Source organism: Penicillium subrubescens (genome assembly GCF_028828155.1).
Source record: "Penicillium subrubescens strain IBT 31985 chromosome Unknown utg000003l_segment0_segment0, whole genome shotgun sequence".
In the NCBI taxonomy this organism is placed as follows: domain Eukaryota; kingdom Fungi; phylum Ascomycota; class Eurotiomycetes; order Eurotiales; family Aspergillaceae; genus Penicillium; species Penicillium subrubescens.
This window is the reverse complement of record NW_026643153.1, coordinates 512,488-533,712: the sequence shown is the minus strand read 5'-3', so window position 1 is coordinate 533,712 and position 21,225 is coordinate 512,488. Positions and strand designations below refer to the sequence as shown.

Below are 21,225 nucleotides of genomic sequence, written 5' to 3'. Positions count from 1 at the left end.
GCTTGATGTACCGTAGTGGATCTCTTTGAAACATGATACTCAATCACATGGGTCTGTCCATAGAAACCTGACACCGGCCACGAAGATCCGCGAAGATTATGTATATTTATCAACCCAATCGCGAATCATCTCAGGCAATTAACCGAATACATCTTGTCAGGTCCCTGATTCCATTCCAGACCATTTCAAAATTGGTGTACAAAGTAGCCTTTAGAAATGGCACGTTAAAACGCGTTTGGCCCACGACCCAGAGCCTCCAATAACACTGGCTGGATTTGTTTACGTCCAGAATCGTCAATATCGCGTTGCAGAAAACAGAAAAGAGACCTATCACCTTTTCACGTCAACAAGGGCATACCCAGGTAGCGCATCCCACATACTCAGGCTTTGGCGAGGAACGTAGACTGCAAGGCGAAAGCGATCTTTCCTTTGACAAACAAAGTAGAATGCGGTGCCCCATTCTGTTGTATAAGCGGGTAAGCAGCAACGATTACCTTCAACTATTCTGTATCATTAATTCATCGACAGGTAATAACGCATCGAACTAGATCTAGCCCGAAATAAAAAGCCTGGCCAATAATGTATGGTTGAAATAATTTCTGCAATCGGCCTGGGGAATGACAGGCGTTTAGCGGATGCTCTACCATATCCAAGTGACAATATCTGTAAAGTGAAAACTGAAAGAAAATATAAGGAAGCACAGAGAAATTAACTAGCAGTGAGAGCTTTCGAAGTCGATGGGGAGGGGTGTCCCAAGAACAGCCGCTTTAATCTGAAGAGCCAAAAACCGCGAGTAATATCTAGTTTGGCCCATATTGCCTCCAGCAGTCCATAGCCCTGGATCTAATAATTTATTAGCGTTAGTAAAGGTTGAGAAACGGTGTAGAGACTTACGACCAGTTGGCTGATAGGCGCCATTCAAATCATCTTCACTCCCAAGGCCCCAAAGATGATCAACCTGATGATGGATATCCGAGCCGAATATTGCCAGCACAATTTCCAGTATGTTGAATTTGTAGCCAGTTGCAAAGACAATCACGTCAGCATTGAGATGCGTTCCATCTGAGAACTCGAGGCCACTTTCCGTATACGCGACAGGGAAGCTGCCCGATTTGATTTTGATCTGTGATTATGAGAAAGAAGAAGAAAATAAGACTTTGGCATCTTTGCAGACGTTACGTACTAATCCTTTGGCAATCTTCGCTGAGGTTCCAACATCCACATAGCGACCGCGAAAAGGCCCCTTTGTTCCTGGCTGTTTTCTCTTGAAACCAGCTTTTTCCAAGCTATCATAGCGCCCGGTATCCTTGCCAGCAAGAGCTTTGTTGCGTAACAATCCTCGGACGGCCCGAGGTACAGCGAACCGCATCTGGTCTGCGATTGGTGTCGGAGTGTCCGCATTGTATAACCCTACATCATATGAGTAATCTATATCGGGTAAAGTTGGGCCGACATTGAGAGAGGGAGGGGAATACTTGACATTGATGTCTGTAAATGTTCGTGCGGGAGAACAGCTGAGAAAGTCTAGTCAGATGCCACAATAGAATTATCTCCGAGAGCTCATCGCACCTGTTTCACCCCTCTGAATCATCGTCACCGAGGACAGGCCAGCATCCAGCATGTCCTCAGCTATATCATGGGCTGGTAAAAAGTTAGCTTGAGTGATTGAGTTTGGAGCATCCAGAAGAGATCCCGTTCCTGTGTTGGCTGAGCCTACAATAAGGCCATGCTTCGTCTTCCAGTCCCAAGCATTTCGGTAGTCGATGGAATGAACAACCGTTCCTTTGAAAAGTTCCTTTGTTGATTTTAGAGGTGTCAGAAATTGGCTCATTATTGATGTATTTTGTGAATTCAACCTACCTGGCCTGGGTAAGAGGGCATGAACGGAGTCTGAACCCCGATGCCAGTGGCTAGAACAACATGGGAGCAGGAAACAATCCTAGTGCCATTTCTTTGTTTCACCTTTAAAGTCCACTTTTTACTGGCCTTGTCCCATTGGCCAGACACCAATTCGGTGGATAGCCAAACATTCTGGTGATTGTCAGCCAAGCGCCCTCCTGCTTAGTAGGATGGAGTACGTACTATATCATATCTATCCACCCATTCCTGGTATCCTTTTGCAAGATCATACTTGCTTAACCGCTCTGGGTATCTATCCGAGAAGGTCCGTTCGAATGGTAAATGGCAGTATTCCCGCGGTGTATGCGCTACTCATGGAGAGAGTTATTGTCAGCCTATTCATAATAATAAGAACAATGATGTTACCAGGAAGATAGCGCACTTTTGACCGAGTCGTATCGACACAGCCAGTTATCTCCTACCCGCCGGTTGCGGTCGATGGCCACATATGAAATTCCCAAGGCCTTCAACGTCCCTGCAACCGCCAGACCGGCCTGGCCAGCCCCAACAACCACACAACCCAACTCATAAGGAGGGCGGATATTGCAGCCTGAGCCCTGGGATGCCTTTGTGGGACTAATTGGTATTGTTGGATTCAATCGGTCAACATTTCCGTGCTTCTCTTCCAGCTGATCCAGCAGGGTTCGCATCATCCAGATCCTCCATGTATCACTGCTGCCTTTCTCTCCATCCGGAACCAAGGAAAGCATAGCCAAGCCACATATTATTGGCTCTCTTGTGGTCTTGAAGTGAAAAGGTACATCAACCCAGGATGGTTTTCCGGCATGTTGCTTCGTCTGTACTTGTTCTGTTATAATTTGAAAGGACTTGATCCCACGTGTTGTGGCCAGATGTTTCCAGGCCGCGGCAATGGTGATAGCTGAGTAGAACGTGTGGATCCTGCCGGACACAGCAAAGAGATCATACCATAGAGCATCGTCTGTGAAATCAGAATGATCTAGAGCCGGCAGACGACGTGAGAATTCTTCTGCTATGACAAGAGCATTGATATTGTCAGGGAGGTGAACGTCGGGCAGATGGCAGAAAGGTGGTTGGACATTTTTGCCAGGCATTTTGACTGGGATGAGATCTGGAGAGAAGAATGACAACGAGGGTTATAAAGGTGATGCTTGATAAGCCTCGAATGACAAAAAAACGAAAGGAAAAGTAAGCTCAAAAATAATATTTGCAATCACGGATAGATAGACCAGTATGCCATGGAGTATCTTCTATGTTGACTACTACACCTATTTCTGCCTATTTCTGAAACAAAGGTAGGATATCGCTAAATGAGCGGTCAATCCGGTTGACGAAATTTTAACGAACCGTATTTAATACTGTAGAGATCTACATATCACATCATGCAAGTCGAAAAGGAGCCGCTTCATCTTAAGGTTTGTTAGCATCTGAATGATCGCCTTTGGAATATGCTTAGGCCTTCGGCCAAGGTTGTCCTTCTACCACATAGGTTGTAGTTGCCTTGCATCCCTTTTGAGATCAGGTATGACGGACGACTCAAAATAGCTCACGCTAGCCGAGTTCGTTAGAACAAAGAAACCATACCCATCCCTTGATTACTTTTACTCTCCGAAATCCACGACTTTTGGTTCTTTCTGCGGTCGCCTAACGGGGATCTTTGATTCGCTGAGTACTCGATGCTTGCGCCTGCTCGGTCCGCCCGAGTGCGTCTTGCGGTCACCTAACAGGGGTCTTGCGACGAATCATCCGCTGAGTTCTCGATGCTATTGAGCTCTGACGTGTTTCCTCGAGCGGGGTAGCCCCCTTTCAAATGGACAGTTTTACAGTTTTTCCTCCGAAGCTGAAGAGTCCCCGAAACGAAAGTACCGCTCACAAGACGTGCTACTTCCTTCATGGTATTGAAGACGTACATGCAGATATGTATATCAAATGAGAATTGTATTTTTGCTCGAGAAAAGTCTTGAGCAGTGATTCGCTCTACCAATTAAACTTCTCAAGCTAATAATAAAATATACCTTATTTATAATTAATAGTTGCATAAAATAAAAATTATAAATTGTATTAAAAAATAAGAATATTATTGGATTTATCAGGACTCGATCCTGAAATAACGATATGCAATTGTGTCTGCAGCAGCACCGGACGAGGCCATTAGCATAGTCTTATCTTTGCGTCCGAGAACGTCCATGCCGGCGAAAATGGCCTTAGAAACCAGGGACTTCCCTGTGCCGCCTTGGCCCGTGATACAGATTAAGAGTTGTTTCCGTCGGGAAGAGTCATATGGATGATCAGATTAGATAAAGCTTTGGCTCATATCTTTATCACGATGAATTGTTACGTCTTGTTTATCAGAATATCTTAGCGAAATAAATATATTGATGAGGCAGCTATTAGATTTTCGTCATGCTAAAATCGAAGATCCTGCAGAGAATGGAATATATTAGAGTCTAGTAGCATAGGTTATAAGAAGCTAACTCTAACGTCTTCGTCGAAATAATCTAAGCGAAAGGAGGGGTCCAGCTGTTTAGCAGTGGAAGCATTGTCTCTAGGGCTCGCAGTGTTAAGATATTACTACTTGCAGGGTAGAAAGCCTGTCGACTAGGTAGGAGAGTAAAGCACTAAGTCCAATTGTGACAGAGACTGTTTCTTGAGGAGTTCGAAACCTCCTCAAGAGGGTTCCATTTATATACAGTCTTCTTGCTGAATAGGAAGGAGGAGTAAAAGCGGGGAAAGGAGGGGACAGTACTAGATAGTGTAACATCTGTAGGGTGTCTCCTTACAGAGGTTCACTCTCGTGCTGATACCGAAAGGCTGGCGGCCTAGCGCCTAAAGGTTGCTGTTTTGCCAGGTCCCTTAGGTCCCGCAAACCACCGAACAAGCTTCCGCCTCGGCGGCTCCTTATTGCCTGAGGCACCAATCTGTGAATAGCTTCATAACAAAATATCATAACACGCAGGGTATAAGAGAGGGTGTTTCTCGCTCTATAGCAGGAAGTTAAAAGGAATACAATAATCTAAAACCTCAGGGTTCTACTAATAGAGGAGTCAGTGATGGTATGTACGTACGGGTTTCTGTGTTGCGTATTTATGCTTGCCTTGTTCTATGGGCTAATGTAAGGTCTCGATACGCTATGATAGTCAACTCTTGGCTCTGGGTTTGACTGATAGATGGCGAACTAGGCGGAGATCGGAGTTAGCGCCTTAAAGGTCCGACTCCAAAGCTGGAAGTCCTCATTAAGCTCGTTGCTCTCGGAACCGAAACTTCCTTATTCGAGATCGGCGATATTGACTGAAAAATTAGAGTCCTTGTATGCCGGTGAATATAATCTCGTACCTCCTTAGTAGACTTAGGCCTGCGAATAAGCAAAATATTCGTAGCGAATTCGCGATAATACGGTGTGAGGTTTGGTTCTATACATATTTTTGTACAGATAGTCTGAAAGCCCAAAACTAGGTAGGCCGTTACGTAGATCTGAAGGATACAATTCAGATCACATCAATAATCAGCCGATCAATATATCCTACTGCTTTAAGAAAAAGCCATAACTAATACGTGCGGATTAAGGGCCGCAAATACCGGGTCAGGACCTCTCTGTGTAACGTAGAGCAAGCTGATCTAGCGTTGACTAGTATACATTGCGACAAATTAAACCGAACAGAACCAGCAATTATATATGATTGATCTATTGTTCAGACACAACGCAAAAAGTAAGCAAAAAAAAAAACGTAGGGCAGTGTTGATTGTCTCATGTCGCACAAATTGTGGGGCATAATTCCGCTAGTACTCCATAGGCAACACTCTTATTGCTTCAACATCCCAGAACCCAACCCAGCACTATAAAACCGACGACAGCCTAAGTCTTCCAATTTTGGTTGTCTATACACCGTATATATATGTGCAATTCTCAATTCTCCAAATATATTGCCGTGCCGTATACCCTAGGTATTGAGAGTGCATGGTTGTAAAGTCCAAATGTGATACGCAAATTGCTATCCCGATATGCTCGGCCAACCCCCACTCACCCAACATCCTGGCGAAGCACATTCCATCATTTGAGAGATGACCATGGAGGAAATTGTCATACTGCATGAAAAATGCTGATGAAATCCAAAGCGGCCTATTGACTTATTAGGAGTAGGGATCGCTACGTGTTAACATGTGTGGGTGATACCCCGCACTTAGTGAGTGTATAAGCGATGCGCATGCGCTAATTGAGCAAGCCAATTGGATCAACAATCCTATGGCCCGCTACACAATACGATGATAAGATATCAACTATCACATCAAATAGAAAAGCAACGACTAGTAAAGGCTGCGGACAGGAAGGTGCTTCGGCTATTCGAGTCTGTCGAAACCCTACACATCGATTCTAATTCAAATGCGCTCTATGCGGATCGCTTTGAATCACTTCTTATTCAAAATCAAGGCGGTTGAATCAGATCAATGTTACTATAGTGAAGGGTCTCGAATACCGAGACACGTCTTACTGTAGTGCCCGTTATACGCTAATCTAAGGAACACCTTCCTTAACAAGGTCCGGAAGACCGATCTTGGGGACTCGACGGATTACGATGCCATTGTATCTCACCCGCAGGCTAACCGCTACGTAGCCAAATTTATGCTGCAAATAGGCCTTCTAGGGTAATTCTGGCACGTCGAAATCGAGCTAGAACTGCCAGAACAAGCTAACGGACCAAAGAGCCAGGATAGACTGGCAGGCACAGGTGGTGAAGACGCTAGGTAGAAGAAACGCTAAGCCCGAGGGAGACCGAGAGGACTTGGAAGACTACACAGCAAACGCCACTAATAGGATGTAGATACCAGAGGGGGATAGCAGGGACAGAGATGCAGTGGGGATAGCAGGCTAATGTGAGGGCGAACTGAGAGATATATTGTGGGATTGAGGGCATTGTGGGCGTTTTGGTACTGTTTTTGGGCTGTTTTTTGGGCTGTTCTATATAGTAATACGCCCTTTTCTATGTATCTACTGTTTCATGCGCGGGTCTAGCGTTCGGATCACTCTTGCTTCCGCCGGAGGAAGCGCCTGCATAGCCATTACGCCACTAGTTAGGCTGAAACAGGTTAATAGCGTGTTGATTGATTGATTGACCCCATCAGCAAAACTAGCCAACTTCGACCGCGGCACCGCGCCTAGCCTGACCTTTTGGTTGTTCAAGTACTCTGAAAATGAAAATGGAGCTAAGGTAAACTTGGTTCACAAATTGTCAAAATGTCAGGTCTCTGGAAACTCTTGATCTGAATCCAGTCTGGCGCCAAAAAAATCAAATGAGGTAGCTCTCAGAAGAGTAGTGCGATACTTAAGATTCCAATCCTAAACTAAATGTGACAGACTTGATTCACCCCCGTGGGATAGGGCAACAATAACATCCTGCTTGATTCCTCTGTTAGAGTTTAGCGATAGCTGGAAATCCGTTCTTCTTCATCCACTCATTGCTAACAAATTTTGACAGGTAATTTCGCATTCCATCCGGGAAGACGATGACAATGACTTTGTCTGGCGTGTTCAACTCCGGGTGTTTCTCAACCAACTGCGCTAACGCAGCAACATTTGCTCCAGAAGAACCACCACAAAGCAAACCCTCCTCGCGAATTAGCTGCCTTGTAAAACGGAATGAATGTTCGTTGTTTGCGTTGATCCAGAGATTTGCTGCCCCCTGATCCAAAACATCCGGAACAAAGTCTTGTCCAATACCCTCAACTAGGATCTCGGTCTTCTCATCAATGCTCTTGCGCGGTATTCCAAGTACTGAGCCAACCGGGTCGACTCCGACCATGAAAATACCTGGCTTATGCTTTCTTAATCCGCGCGCAGTTCCTGTAAGTGTTCCTCCTGTCCCTGCTCCAGCAATCACGGCATCGACTTTTCCCTCGCTTTGATACCAGATCTCTTCTGCGGTCCCGAATTCATGAGCGGCCGGGTTATCGGGGTTGGCGAATTGATCGAGTATATGTGAATTAGGAACATCTTTCTGGAGTCGTCTGGCCGTATTGGTTACGTGATTAGGTGAGTCAACTGGCACCCCAACAGGAGTACGCACGACTTTAGCCCCTAAAGCTTGTAAAATTTGTTCTTTCTCCAATGAGATCACCTCGGACATAACGATGATGCATTTATAACCCTTAACCGCAGCGATAAGAGCAATTGCGATTCCTCTAGTTCAAATGACAAGGTGATGATTAGTTTGAATGTTCACGATACCTACTCAGCCGTGAGAAGAGCTTACGTGTTTCCGCTTGAAGCTTCAATCAAGGTGTCACCGGGTTTGATCCGTCCATCTTGCTCCGCACTTTCGACCATGCGCTTTGCGATTCGATCTTTTGAAGAGCCGCTTGCATTGAAGTACTCTAGCTTAGCGTATATCTGGGCCTTGACGCCGATAGTTGCGGGGACGCGGTTCAATCGAACGAGCGGCGTTGCTCCAATATGGTCTATAATGGATATGCTGCCTAGTCGGCCAAGGAAAGTACCCTTTGTCGGTCGAGTGTTCTCCATGTCTGTCGGTATCAATTAGTAGATATGAAGGAAAAATGGCGTGCCATTATCCTCCAGTAGTTTTTAAAGTAACTTTTTCTGGTCTCATTCAAGCCTCGTATTAAAAACAGCTGCATTCCGACTCCAATTACTGCGGATACCTGCACCGCAACCAAAATATTCGTTGTTTCATGCCGGGGATACAATACAGTCAAGTGGTTACCTGTGTAGTAATTGATTACCTATTGTCATTTTTTTTACATTGGCGCTAAGCGGGTTGGACGCACTTTACACACCGTCATTTCCATACTTCGCCTTCTTACTCCATTAGAAGGGGGCTAACTTATAGATTACCCACCCGTGAAAATTAATTAAGTCGGAGGTGCAGCTGTCGCATAGAGCTGGCAGAATATGATTCACCAAATTAACGAATGTGAAATAGTCTGTCAGCCGGCGTTGTTTGGTAACATACTCTATCAAGTGGAGTTTCGGAGAACGATGATCGGGTCTCACTTGACCTCTAGGTAAGAAGCTGACACCGAGCGAGTCAAACCGCATGTATCATTCCATTTTAAATTGATTTTTGAAAATTGGTTAGCAAGATGTGTTTCATCCCTTTTGTAATGATGAGCCGTGATTCTGCAGGACCTGCCGGTGTAGCTCGGGGTGGGGCCCATGCCCACTTCCAGCCACGGTCCATCCTTTCCTTGGAGACCTAGCTCATATGTGCGGCTGCAAGCATGCGTCACTAGTACTGTAGACCCCTCTCGAAGGTAATCCTACACGTATGGAAAATCAGCCCTCTGCAGAGTACCGTTTCTCACCGTAGGTTGCCAACTGTGAACTTTACCACCTCTGCCCAATCTTAAGCTTTGTTCATCGCCCCGCTATTATTACCGATGAATAGACCCACTGAAACCCGGCGAGCTCGTGCATATTTCAAATTTGTCGAGGGCCACAGAAGGTTTGGTTGCCTATATTCGAGAGGAACGAGCCTAAACTATCGTAACTTGCGCTGACAGATATCTCTCAGAGATACTTCGTATTACCCCCTTCCGCTTGACCCTTTTAGGCATTAATGTATTGTAATATAATGAATTTTAAGCTACATATTCAGGGACGATCTGGTGTTTGGCGTGTTTCGCTGCGTGTTAATATTACACTAGATTGCGGTCGATTTCTTTGCAGAGATGTGGTACGCAGTACTACTGTAATTGCAAGGAACTTGATTAGCGGTGTGGCTTGCTCCCTAGCGTGTTGCATTGAACACGAATATGTCGGTACCGCTTTGGCCTAATCATCTGGACAAATCATAGGTACCTTGTCTTCTCCATTGATTATGTTCGTTCACCCAAATAACGTAGTTCATGCCCGAGCAGATCACCCTAAAACACCATAATCAACGATTCAGATTATAACTTCATATCTCAACAACCAGATAATTTTATAATTAAATATTAATTGATTATAATCTTGATACCATTTCCAGCTTACTGGCATGATATAAGAAGGTCAATCAAAGTACTGATAGAGATACATGGATTTGAGTCTTAAATGACAAAAATATGCTGGATTTTATAGTAATGCATCCAACTGATATTGATATGTAGCTTAAAATCTATGAATGCTCTTCCTGAGTCACAGTAAATACATGACCTATATCCCTAATCGAAAAAGCCCTTTTGCGGTCGAAATATGGATGAATCAAAAGACGGCATTAAGTATTATGTTTTGGGGTGATCCGCTCAGCCGTGTGATCCGCTCGGGCCTGAATCGGGTTCCAGCTCAGCGTGGTCCAAAAGGTTCAGGATGGCTAAGACTCTCGGCTAAGTCGCAATGATACAATCTGACAATCTCTTACAATACTAGTTCTCACTAATGATACCGACACAATACTTGCCTAGCTGATCTACACCCGCCGATCTTTCGTTGATCACAAATTACCATCACCCATGCATGGCCGTGGCCTGATTTTTACTCTCTGCAATTGCAGTTGGGTTTCAAACTAAATTACCTCACAGGGACTTTATACCAATTGCATCTGCGCCATTTAGTATGTTTCCACTTGAAATAAAATACAGCGCTTGTATAAGCCTTGGAGGAATGCATGATCCTTATAGTATGCGTCCGAAATTCCTGGCTTAGTCTAGTGATGTCAAATATGGACACATGAGAACAACCTATTTGAAAAAGGAAGGCCCTGGAGCTCACCCATATATGACCGCGGACCACTTCACTTGCACAACATTAATACCCCACTCCTGGTGCATCCTTTGCGAAAAAGGGGTTACGGAAATATCTCCAAAGATCGCTCCAGATATACTAACGTAATTCACAAGCGAGTGGCCCAGCCCAAAACACCATACTATATGCTATAAATTACAACACTATATCTCAGCAACCATATCTAATAAAGATTCGGAATTAAGTCAGGAAAATGCGGATAGACTTTTCAGCATACTGACGTAGTATAGAATAGTTACAATAAGTTTTAGTGGAGATAAATACAGGCGTTGCTTTAATGATTAAAATACGTTGTATTTTATGGTAATATAGGGAAATAATATTCAGAACGGCTTCAAGCCTTTTTGGATTATTTCTTGTAGACACAAAAGCGTATATGCCAACATTCAATCAACAACAAGACATGCTTGTTGAGATAGAGAAGTTTAAAAATATGGCATATAGGATGGTGTTTTGGGCTGGGCCACTCGCTTGTGTGGGCCACCCGCTTGTGAACTAAGTTAGTCATCAGGGTAGGAGCACAAAATAGGGAAGGGCGGTAGAAAGATTTCAAAATGTCAACTGTTTTGAGCACATCAATTGCGGCAGCGCAACGATAAATTCTTGCGTGCTTCCTCTCTCAAAGCTTAGCGACAGCTGGGAATCAATTCTCTACCATCCACCCACTGCTGACGAACTTGGATAGGTAATTTCGGAACCCATCCGGGAAGACGACCACAATGACTTTGTCTGCCTTGTTTAACTCCGGGTGTTTCTCAACCAACTGCGGCAGCGCGGCAATATTTGCTCCAGCGGAGCCGGCGCAAAGCAGGCCCTCCTCACGTATTAGCTGCCTTGCAAATCGGAATGAGGGTTTATCGTTTGTCTTAATACATAGATTTGCTGCGCTCTGGTCCAAGATTGGGGAATGATGGCGTACTGTTTACCTCAAGTAGTATCGGATGAAGCTAGATTTGTATGGCCAAGTAACGATGCAGGACAAATGAGATCAAGTGGAGTCAAAACATTCTGAATTGGTTGATTGATTCGAGGAGGAGAATGGGGGATATCCGTTGGGGGAGTCCCTATAGTCTGCGCACGCGCGTGTTCTTCCGCACTGGCGATACCTGGCGCTTACAATTCCTGAGTGCCGTATTAATCCAAAATAACTACAAAAAAATAAGAAAACTGGTGTCCAATGGGTCCTATCCCTCGCTGGTGGTAAGTGAACGTAATCTGCGGCCGATGAGCCTTGTTCCTCGATCTGTACGACGTTTAATAATAGTACGGGAACCTCGCAAGCTAGGTTGGCAAGGGGAGCTGCCCACCGGAAATGGTTCCACTGCCGACCCCCTTTTCTCAGGGCTGGAGACTTGATCCAAATTAGACTTTATGTAATATTCTTCGTACGGACATACGTCTCTCTGTGTATAAACGTGCTACGCTGTCTCTATGAAAATTTTCTCTTGAGTCGAGCAGCATGTTCCGTCCAATTTCCCCGACACCGACCGTGGACAAGTTTCCAAATGACCCTATCTTTAATCAACTGGCCAAACTCAGTCGAAACGTCACCGGAGTGATAGTTCACGACAGGTATGGTATTGATGCAGGGTACAGAGACCTGTTGAATGACATACTACGTTTGCGTCAAGTTTTGCGAGAGCAACTTCCCCTCGAATGGTTCGACAGCAAAGCAGTTTTTCGACCAGAGGCTAAACCAATTGCTATCTTGGCGCTTAGCGGTTATTACTACCTGGTCAGCTTCCTTACTCTCTTAGCATTGGGAGGGAAATGCGTTCCGCTGCGTGAGATATATCTATCGTCACATAACTGCTTTGCAACAACGCCTCTAACCTAATCCCAAGCATGCGAAGGACGTTTAGAAGATACTGCCTACTATTTATACAAGTCCGGTGCAACTCATATCCTAATCGAGCCCAACACATCAAAGCGAGCTACAGATATCAAAGATCATGTTGTCATGTCTGGGTATCTGCTACGCGAAATTGAGGTTCAACACGTGAAATCGGGATCTGAAAAATATTCCGAAATTGAGATAAACGAAGATCTTGTCTTTCCCGAAAGCCGTCCGGCCATGGTTATCTTTACATCGGGGACCACAGGCAAGCCAAAAGGCGTTGTTCATTCTCGCCTTCGATTTTATTTCGACGGCGAGCTTGACCCGAAGACCCATCATCTATCGTACCGTCCGGTGCACTGGATGGCGAGCGCACTGATTCCACTGCGTCGAGTTCTCCAAGGAGGCAAGATAACGTTCCTTCGAAGTGGTTGCGCTGATCCAGTAATTTTGTGGGACGTTCTCAAAGAGGGATTTGTCACTTCTTTAGCAATTCCTCCGTCTCTTTCTAAATTGATGCACGACTACTATCTGACCACCATTCGTCATCTACCGGTTGAATATCATGATCGATATGTTAGTGGTGCATCTAAGTTACTGAGTGTCATCACAACTGGGTCTGTGTTAAATCCTTCTACGGCTCAATTCTGGAAGGAACTCACGAACATGCCAATCGTTGCTATATATGGTTCGACTGAAATAGGAGGAGGAGCATTAATGACTCCCCCCTGGTACTCCCTACCTTCACGTCCGTGTTCTAATTATCCTGAATATTTGTTAAGAGGCTGAAATCTGCTTTAGTTGTGCCTTGGTGCACCTGTTCGGGGTGCCGTGATTAAACTTTCCGAAGGGGATACCGGAGAACTTCTGGTCAAGACTCCTGGCATGTTCACTCAGTAAAAAGCCCACACTTGCTTTGGCTTTCACAATACACTGACTTCCGTTCAGCTACCTTGACGATGAAGAAGCTACGAGAGCTGCCTTTGACGAAAACGGGTTTTTCAAAACAGGAGATATCTTTCGCCGTGTCGGAAGCCAATACTATTTCGAGGGTAGAAAATCACACGATTGTACGTTCTATCCACAGGTCGAAAATGGCATACACTCATAAATCGCTAGGGGTGCAGTTCACAGCGTTCAAGATATCAACAATGGAGCTCGAGTATCGTCTACTGGCGCTCCCATACGTGTCTGAAGCCTGCGTGCTTTCCATACTGGATTACGAAGCGGGAGAGCTACCTGCTGCAGTTATCCGCATCAAAGACGGGGTGGAGTGCGAAATTACCCTCCGGAAGGTTCGTGATGATCTTTCGCCAACTACGGAACTATATAAATTACCCGCAGTCTTGCGAATCCTGGCAGCAGGAGAAGAGTTACCTCGTACCCTTTCAGGAAAGGCGATGAAAAATCAGATACGTCAGAAATATTTCCAGCTATCTGGCTTTCGACCCAGAAACTACGCGGTGTCTGGTGTCGAATTATGGGATGGTCAAATTGATTTAAAATTTATCCAAAATGCTGGGAAGATCGCGGGGGCTATCCCAGCATGAGAATAAGAATCATTAGCATAGCCGAACTATCAATACTAATATACGGATCTGTGCATAAGATTATACCGTTCAGTTTATCAATTGCGGAATCTCACTCTATGTTCGCTTCGTGGCAACTTCACTAAACATATTCCGGCCCACCCCCCCCCCTGACAGTTGCTGTACTCCACTCTAGGTACAGTCAACTTCCGCTTTCTGCACACCCTACCATCCCAGCAGATTCGGTTGCACACACCGGATGTGTGCACATTATGATCGGATGACATAATCTAATCAGATGATTTACATACATTATTTCCTCTTTAGGAGGAAGCCCATCTCATCCAATGTTTTCTGTTTCCTCCCATCCACCTGTAACCTAGTAAAATCGCCAATTAAGCTCTCCATATATCGGATATTCTCTTCCATAGCACCCTCTTTATGCTGAACCCATTCCATGACCTCATGCATATGACTAATAGCCTTTGCATCAGATAAAAGCTCAGGTGGTGGCCCAAATATATAATCTTCATCCTGGTCATCACTAGCACTAGTAAGACCGTCTTCAGATAAATCAGCGATTATATCGGACAAATCAGGGTCGCTGACGTCGATGTTCTCATCTGACGGGTCCAGGAATTCATCTAAAGGCATAGCTTCCTGACCCTCGTAAGTGAGCTTGGTGGTCACCTGTTTATACAGAGGCCCTAATTCAAGGGCATCTTGCCCTTCTATCTGATCGCTACGACCAATAATAGTGCTCTTAATAAAGCAGTTTCTTATGGTCTGATCAGATACGTCCTTACGCTATGCTTGGGCAATCCATCTGATAGTGTAATTGAGGCTCATTCTCTCTCGAGGATCAATGTTCCGATCAAGCATACCAATCTTCCAAAGCATCCACTTCTTCCGATAATGGTGCTTCAGGTTCTGGATAATCCCTTGATCTAATGGCTGGTAAACCGAGGTCGCGTTTGCAGGGAAAAAGACTACCTTGATGTTGGACGGCGGCGGCGCTTTATTAATAGCGAGGAGGTGTGCAGAAAAATTATCCAGCAATAGCAGGACTCGTCTTTGCTTGCCAATATGCCTATAAAACGAGCGTAGCCATTCTCCCATAATTCCATGGCGCATCCATGCCTTGTTATTCCAGCGCCAGATGCATCCGATCGACCGCAAATTTACACCCCGTAGGGCGCGAGGTGTCTTTGCAGTCCCAATTAACCAGAGAGGCATCCGGTCTGAACCAGTAGCATTAGTTGCCACAGCAATAGTGATCCTGGTTTTATCTCTTTTCTGACCAGCATGACCATCCGTCGATAGACCACCGTTTGGCATACGACGCCAGAAAAGCCCCGTTTCGTCCATATTATAGATATCATCGGGCTGATATTGGTCGCAGATTGCCTTGATAGGTTTCATCTCGTCATGTATTGAGGCTGGGACCGATGCAGCTTCGCCATGAAAGGTATGATATCGGATCGAATGGCGTTTTTTAAACCGGGTAAGCCAACCATCAGAGAAAAGGGGCCCTGGAAGCTCAGCATATACGGGTATTTTCTTCCAATATTCGACAGCTTTCATCCGAATGAGTGGCCCTGATATCGGAAACCCAGCATTTATATGTCGTCGCTGCCATTCAAAGAGGGCCTGGTCCAATATAGGCCACTGCGCCGTCGATTTCCGGGTTTTAATCCCTGCTTCACCAGTATCAAGATAGTCGTATTGAGATGAAAGGACCCTTGAGACGGTAGTCCGATCAATAGGGCGGCCGAATTTAGATAGAAACCACTCAGCACATACTCTCTGAGAGGGTTTAGGGCGCGTTTCAGATGCAAAGATACGTAGAGCTTTCTTATGCGCGTCAGAAATGCCCTTGTTCGCTCTCTTTTCGTAGGGCATCCTGGCCGAGAGGGCCACAGATGATGGGGTGGAAGGGATGGAATTCTGCATTCTGATTGGTCGGACTTGTATGACTCAGCGTAGATAGATGGAAAAAAATACCTGCACACCCTGAGTGTGCAGGAAATGGGCAGAATATATGGAAAAATGCATAAAAGTGGGTCCATCCACCAAATTATGGTGAAGAATGCGGATGTGTGACCGCGCCGGGCGTGGAGAATGTGGAAGTTGACTGTAGGTGGTTAGTGAGTGGAAATATATATTTGATACGAGTTGCACTGGTAGCGGCCTTCGGCCGCTGCTCCGAAACGTACTCAGGAGAGTTTAATGGAAGGGAAAGTTTTATGGATTCATGAATTTATTAGACAGGGAGGAGCAGGTCGTGGTATACCACATTCAGTGTTGACTGATCCGTCTCATCTGGGCTCCGTAGGATGTGGATGTCCGAAGCCGTTCGAACGCGGGACAGGCTGGGGTATAGTCGGCCGCGGGCAAAGACAGGCATGGTCAAGGGGAAACTGCCGACGCTGGACGGTCCAATTTGCACGCTGTAGATTGATCTTAGTAGTACTTCACTGAGTCCCCGAAGGCCTAAGATTAAATCTCGGAATCGGTGCCAAGATTTCAGGGGCAAGATAGCTACCAGCGCCAGCTGATGCGTTCCTAGATCCAATTGGGTCGTCAACAGGAGCGTGAACTGGAGTCCTGGTAGTAGGCTGTACCTTCCCAGAAATAGGCAGAAAGAACCAGAAACTGCGTTTAATATCCCGGGAGCTACATAGCTCCTAGAATCGGCTGGTGTATTCCCCGAGTTAATTGAAAAGTAAAATGGAGCGGCGAGCCGCTGGTGCAGTCTCCCAACGACTAGGGAGTTGGCGCGTAATGGTGCACGCACAACAGAATCCCACCAATAATTCAATCAAGAGGCAATCCAAGTAGCTGATGCATTCATATTCGCTTTCCCCTCCGTTATCTGCAATCAGGTGGTTTTCCCAACAATAGACTGGTTCCCGCAGTCGTGGCCCGGGCAAGAGGGCCAGGCGAAGACGTGACCAACTCTCTGTTCTACAGTATGTAGAGTGTCAACCCCAATGGGTTGCTACTCGTACCAAAACAAGGATGAACATCACGTCAATTGTTTTCTAGATGGTGCAACACTTTTATATGGCGAATCTCAGTCATTTATGTTGTCATTAGGCACCAGGATATTCAACATGCGTGGACCTCCGTTACACTGTAAGTTCATGGGTATTTCAACCCCCATGAGCGCCCTCATTTTACGTTCTTCAATCAATCAATCATATACTCAATTTCTCCCCTTTTGATTCCGTTGCATTGATTGGCCTACCTCCAAGTACTCCGTAGCTGTCACATAGTTGATATAGAGAAAATACCTCTATCGCTTTGTGCTCTACCAGGGTGTCAAAACTATGTCTACGATGCTTCTGAGAGACAGCCGGCGTTGCCTGAACACTCAACGCCACCGGTTAAGCAAACTATCTGAAAGTACACCGTAGATGATTGAGGGAATCCGGCCGATGAAACGAACGGATAAATGATGCACAGACATACTATTCGCAAGATCACCATTAACACTTGTTGAGAAAACTCTGGTCATTTGGTGACCAGTACGTCTCTAACATTCAAAATTGAGGTCTTGCGAGGATGGAGTTGATTCTCACATTTTTATTAGTTGGTTCCATGTTGACCGCACCAAGCATTAGTTAACTGGAAATTCTTAGTCACCGTTGTTCACCAGCTTCAACGGTTATACACATCACTGATACCTGCCTACGTAGGAATTAAGGACTGACATATATTCTAAAAATAGGTCTGCAACCTTGTATTAGTCACGCTTGGCATGCTGTGGCGTTGGTGACGAGTTCAGCGTTGATCTACGTCCACAGTAAATCGAGGGCCTTTGTTTGAGCTGACAGGGAAACGTCCATACTCATGCGTTCAAATTAATCAAATTACGGGTCATTTCTCGGGAATTGGGACTGTGTGGCTGTTAAGTGAAGTTTGAACTGTGAACAAAGAATCGCGTAAAACCTGAAGCTCCCAGCATTACATTGATCATAATGCAATAGATATGAAGGAACTTTGTGGTCTTGACCTGGAACCCCGCTGAAAATTTGTTCGTCAATCAACGGTTTTTTCAACGACGCCATCTCCATAAACTCATAATGGCTATTTTAACATTGACAGTGTAAAGTTGGCATGTATCACTCAAGGTAATGAATATTGAATGTAAACATGATTTTCAACGGGCCTCAGATTTGGACAGACGCACTCACAATTATATGTTAACAGTTGCCATTGCTATTGCAGTCAAATTGGTGCTAACAAGCATGTGAGTGACAGGACGAGCCGAGAAGCCTATAAATACTCTCTCCTATCCCAGCCCTTTCCTCTAGTCGTTTGAACTAGACAGTACCAATCACTATTAGCGGACCCCTGATGAGTTCTTCCCCTACTAATCAACCCCCAATTCTTCCACTGTGCTGACACAGAGCACCTCGTTGACTCGTGTGAGTCAGTCAGTGCCTAACACCGACGCGCGATGCTACGCTCCTTCACATCACCCACCGTCCGGTTATCGTCTCGCGTTGTCCTGTTTGAGCTGGATAAAGCCGACAAGAAATTCGGGCTCGTTGACAAAAATCGCGCTTATTAGAGTTGTCACGGCTCCACAGTCGAGCTGACCCCTTCACTGTCGAGGCCAGCCCTCGTATTCAACGGTACAAAACGGGACTAGCCATGTCACAGGTATATGCTCCCTTCCTTTGCCTTGCCTGATACTAACCTCGAAGACTCTTTGTACTGCCTAGAATTGGGTGCAAATCCTGAATACAGAAGTGCACTATGTGTGAAACTCCCAATTCCCGATGGCCACCATAACATGTCAGTCATAAACCACCCCTCCAAGTTACTAGCTAATGACTGGCAGCAACTCATGAGTTGTTCCTCAGAATGACATCCCAAACATTCGAGCGCCACCATGAATGATCGTATCGCAAAGCTGAAGCCTACACACAATTTTCTGGCTGGTGGGGCTGCTAGTATCGATGACCATCGGGCCACCCGTTCAACCACCTGTGAAACCCTGCGACTGGTAAGATGTTCTACAAGAACGGGACCAGGGATAGAGCTCGCCACGGTTTGTGAACTGTTGGAAGCCACTCAAAGCCCCGGGATCTGAAAGCACGCTGCAGTCTGCTTACCGACCGTGAATACGGAAACGGGAAAGAAATGCGGTCGTCTTCGAATCAGAGACGAGGCTGTTGATACAATTCGTTGTCTACCGAGTTGGCATCAACAGCGGACGTACGGCGGCCCGATGGCGGATCCGCCTGTGAGTTCCTGAGCCCTCCCACACACACCAACGCAACGACAAACCCTTTTGAATGAAGAACTTCGAACCGTCAATCGTTTCTCGCATTGTTCACAAAAGGAGGATCCCGCGCCGTGGAGACAAATCATCACGTCCCCATGTTTGAATTTCCACCGCCCGAGACAATAGTGTGCGGATCACCACTAAGGAGCTGCGACAGCTCATCGACAACACCACCCGAGCGTCGTCATATAATCCACGAAATCAGACTTGGGTTCAAACGCGAACAACACGCCCACAGAACCATCGACGACGAGCTGAAGAGGAAGTGTGAGCGCATCTGAAGCAGATCGACAGACTAGCCTCAGCTCCCCCATCGCGATCGCCGACCACTATGGTAGCCAACTCTGCGACCCCCATCCTACGGTGAGCCACCAGCGATCTGACAAAGACCGCGACCGTGTCCGAATTAACTCCCAATGTTCCTCCGTCGATCTCCCGAATAGTGAAGACAAGGATGAGAATGCCTTCAGCCGGTACCTCCCTTACTCCTTGCTACAGCACATCCGAACGGCGTCGTCGAACGCGATCGCTGCGCAGGGTGTTCAGGTGGCCTCCATTGACACCAAATGGAGGCACCACGAAGACCGAGTATGGCACCCGGTTCGAAGACTCGGGGTCGGCTGAGCCCGCATCAACACGAGTGGTTACACGAATTGGGTAATAACACGAAACCGGCCAAACCATAGTCGGAATCGTCGTTCACCGTACCCCAACAGTAGACATTGATCGGGAAGGCGTTCAGACGCAATCCATCGAGAAGATCGTCGACGAGAACGAGCTACCAGAACGAAACTTCCATGGCATGGTTGAAAAGAGGGCTAAACCGCTTAGAATTCGGGTCGTTGGGCACCCGGTTTGACTCGGTCAAGGCAACAGAATGAGTCCTGACAACAGCCTCCTGTAGGCCAGGGGTACATCGGAAGTGTTCAACACTATTATCGAACGGAAGAGGTCCATCCGTTGGTTCGCGATTCGGGCCCTGGCCTGGTGATGCAAGGAAACCCCGTGACGTTGACACTACGCCGGTCAACAAGAACATCAATGCTGCCCACCAAGGGTGAGAGCGCGATGAGATGCATCGACAAGCACCCGACAATACTTCGTCCACCAACTCGACCCTCCTGAAATGTGAGAACCGAGCGTACGAATGCTACAGTTGCACATGACGAAATCGAGGGTGGGAATGGAGGCCCTCATTGATCACTGGAATCAGAACCTGGATGTGCTCGCTCATCCACGAACCACCGATCCCCGCACGCCGAAGGCATGTCCACCGCAGTGCGTGACAGGTGTCATAACAGACTGTGCAAAGCGGCTCGGTCAGATCCATGTCAACAGAGGGATCTGGACATTGTCCCACGGACCGATAGTCGAGATCTGTGCGGGCGACTCCCAGATCCTTCTGGTTGAGTCTACCTTCTGCCAGTGTCACTTCACGCCTCGGACAAAGCGCGGCAGACTGGCGTGGCTGCCCTTTGGGACACCATTCAACCTCACTTGCTCAGTTAGATCATTTCTTAACACCCAGAACATGTCAGTCATTAATCAACTTTTTCAATCTCCTAGCTAATGACTAGCAGTGTGGAATTAACCGGCAAAAGGATACCAACGTATGGAGCTGGTCATGTTTTGCGAGCTGTTCGCCTAGTTTTGCGAGACCGCCGCCGCCCTGTTCGTCAGCCCCCAGACTTTGTTGGAGCACTAGTCTGTATTGGGCCATGTGCTCTGGGTCTATCATGCTTCCGGCGTACTAGCACGAGAGCAGATTAGTCGTAGGATGCACCCACATCCACTCATTACACGGACTCATGCCTGCTGGCAGAATTCGTCGATCACGTGCGGTTGGTGAACCACCTGAACGATGTCTCTGTGCCCAGTTCGGGTTGAATTCAATTGTGAAAATACATTTAATGTGCTCTCATACGTTCACGATCTTCCTCGCATT

General features: G+C 46.3%; 5 protein-coding genes across 5 annotated transcripts; 1 reads left to right on the top strand and 4 right to left on the bottom strand.

The window, feature by feature from the left end:
* Positions 1-712: 712 nt before the first annotated feature.
* On the bottom strand, positions 713-1,831 carry N7473_004326 (Flavin-containing monooxygenase; the record flags this gene model as incomplete). The annotated part of the gene is made up of 3 exons (XM_057150266.1): positions 713-1,123; positions 1,184-1,524; positions 1,570-1,831. The coding sequence occupies 3 exons, from the start codon at positions 1,829-1,831 to the stop codon at positions 713-715; spliced, it is 1,014 nt and encodes a 337-aa protein (XP_057010376.1).
* Positions 1,832-2,261: 430 nt separating this feature from the next.
* N7473_004325 (Flavin-containing monooxygenase) lies at positions 2,262-2,972 on the bottom strand (the record flags this gene model as incomplete). Its single annotated transcript, XM_057150265.1, has 1 exon — positions 2,262-2,972. The coding sequence occupies one exon, from the start codon at positions 2,970-2,972 to the stop codon at positions 2,262-2,264; it is 711 nt and encodes a 236-aa protein (XP_057010375.1).
* Positions 2,973-7,283: 4,311 nt separating this feature from the next.
* Positions 7,284-8,392, bottom strand: N7473_004324 (cystathionine beta-synthase; the record flags this gene model as incomplete). The annotated part of the gene is made up of 2 exons (XM_057150264.1): positions 7,284-8,052; positions 8,124-8,392. The coding sequence occupies 2 exons, from the start codon at positions 8,390-8,392 to the stop codon at positions 7,284-7,286; spliced, it is 1,038 nt and encodes a 345-aa protein (XP_057010374.1).
* A 3,682-nt stretch (positions 8,393-12,074) lies between these two features.
* Positions 12,075-13,856, top strand: N7473_004323 (Nonribosomal peptide synthetases (NRPS); the record flags this gene model as incomplete). Its single annotated transcript, XM_057150263.1, has 7 exons — positions 12,075-12,192; positions 12,247-12,399; positions 12,460-13,028; positions 13,254-13,348; positions 13,401-13,522; positions 13,572-13,747; positions 13,797-13,856. 7 exons carry the CDS (start codon positions 12,075-12,077, stop codon positions 13,854-13,856), a joined length of 1,293 nt encoding a protein of 430 aa, XP_057010373.1.
* Positions 13,857-14,293: 437 nt separating this feature from the next.
* On the bottom strand, positions 14,294-15,934 carry N7473_004322 (uncharacterized protein; the record flags this gene model as incomplete). The annotated part of the gene is made up of 2 exons (XM_057150262.1): positions 14,294-14,688; positions 14,866-15,934. The coding sequence occupies 2 exons, from the start codon at positions 15,932-15,934 to the stop codon at positions 14,294-14,296; spliced, it is 1,464 nt and encodes a 487-aa protein (XP_057010372.1).
* Between the last annotated feature and the right edge of the window lie 5,291 nt (positions 15,935-21,225).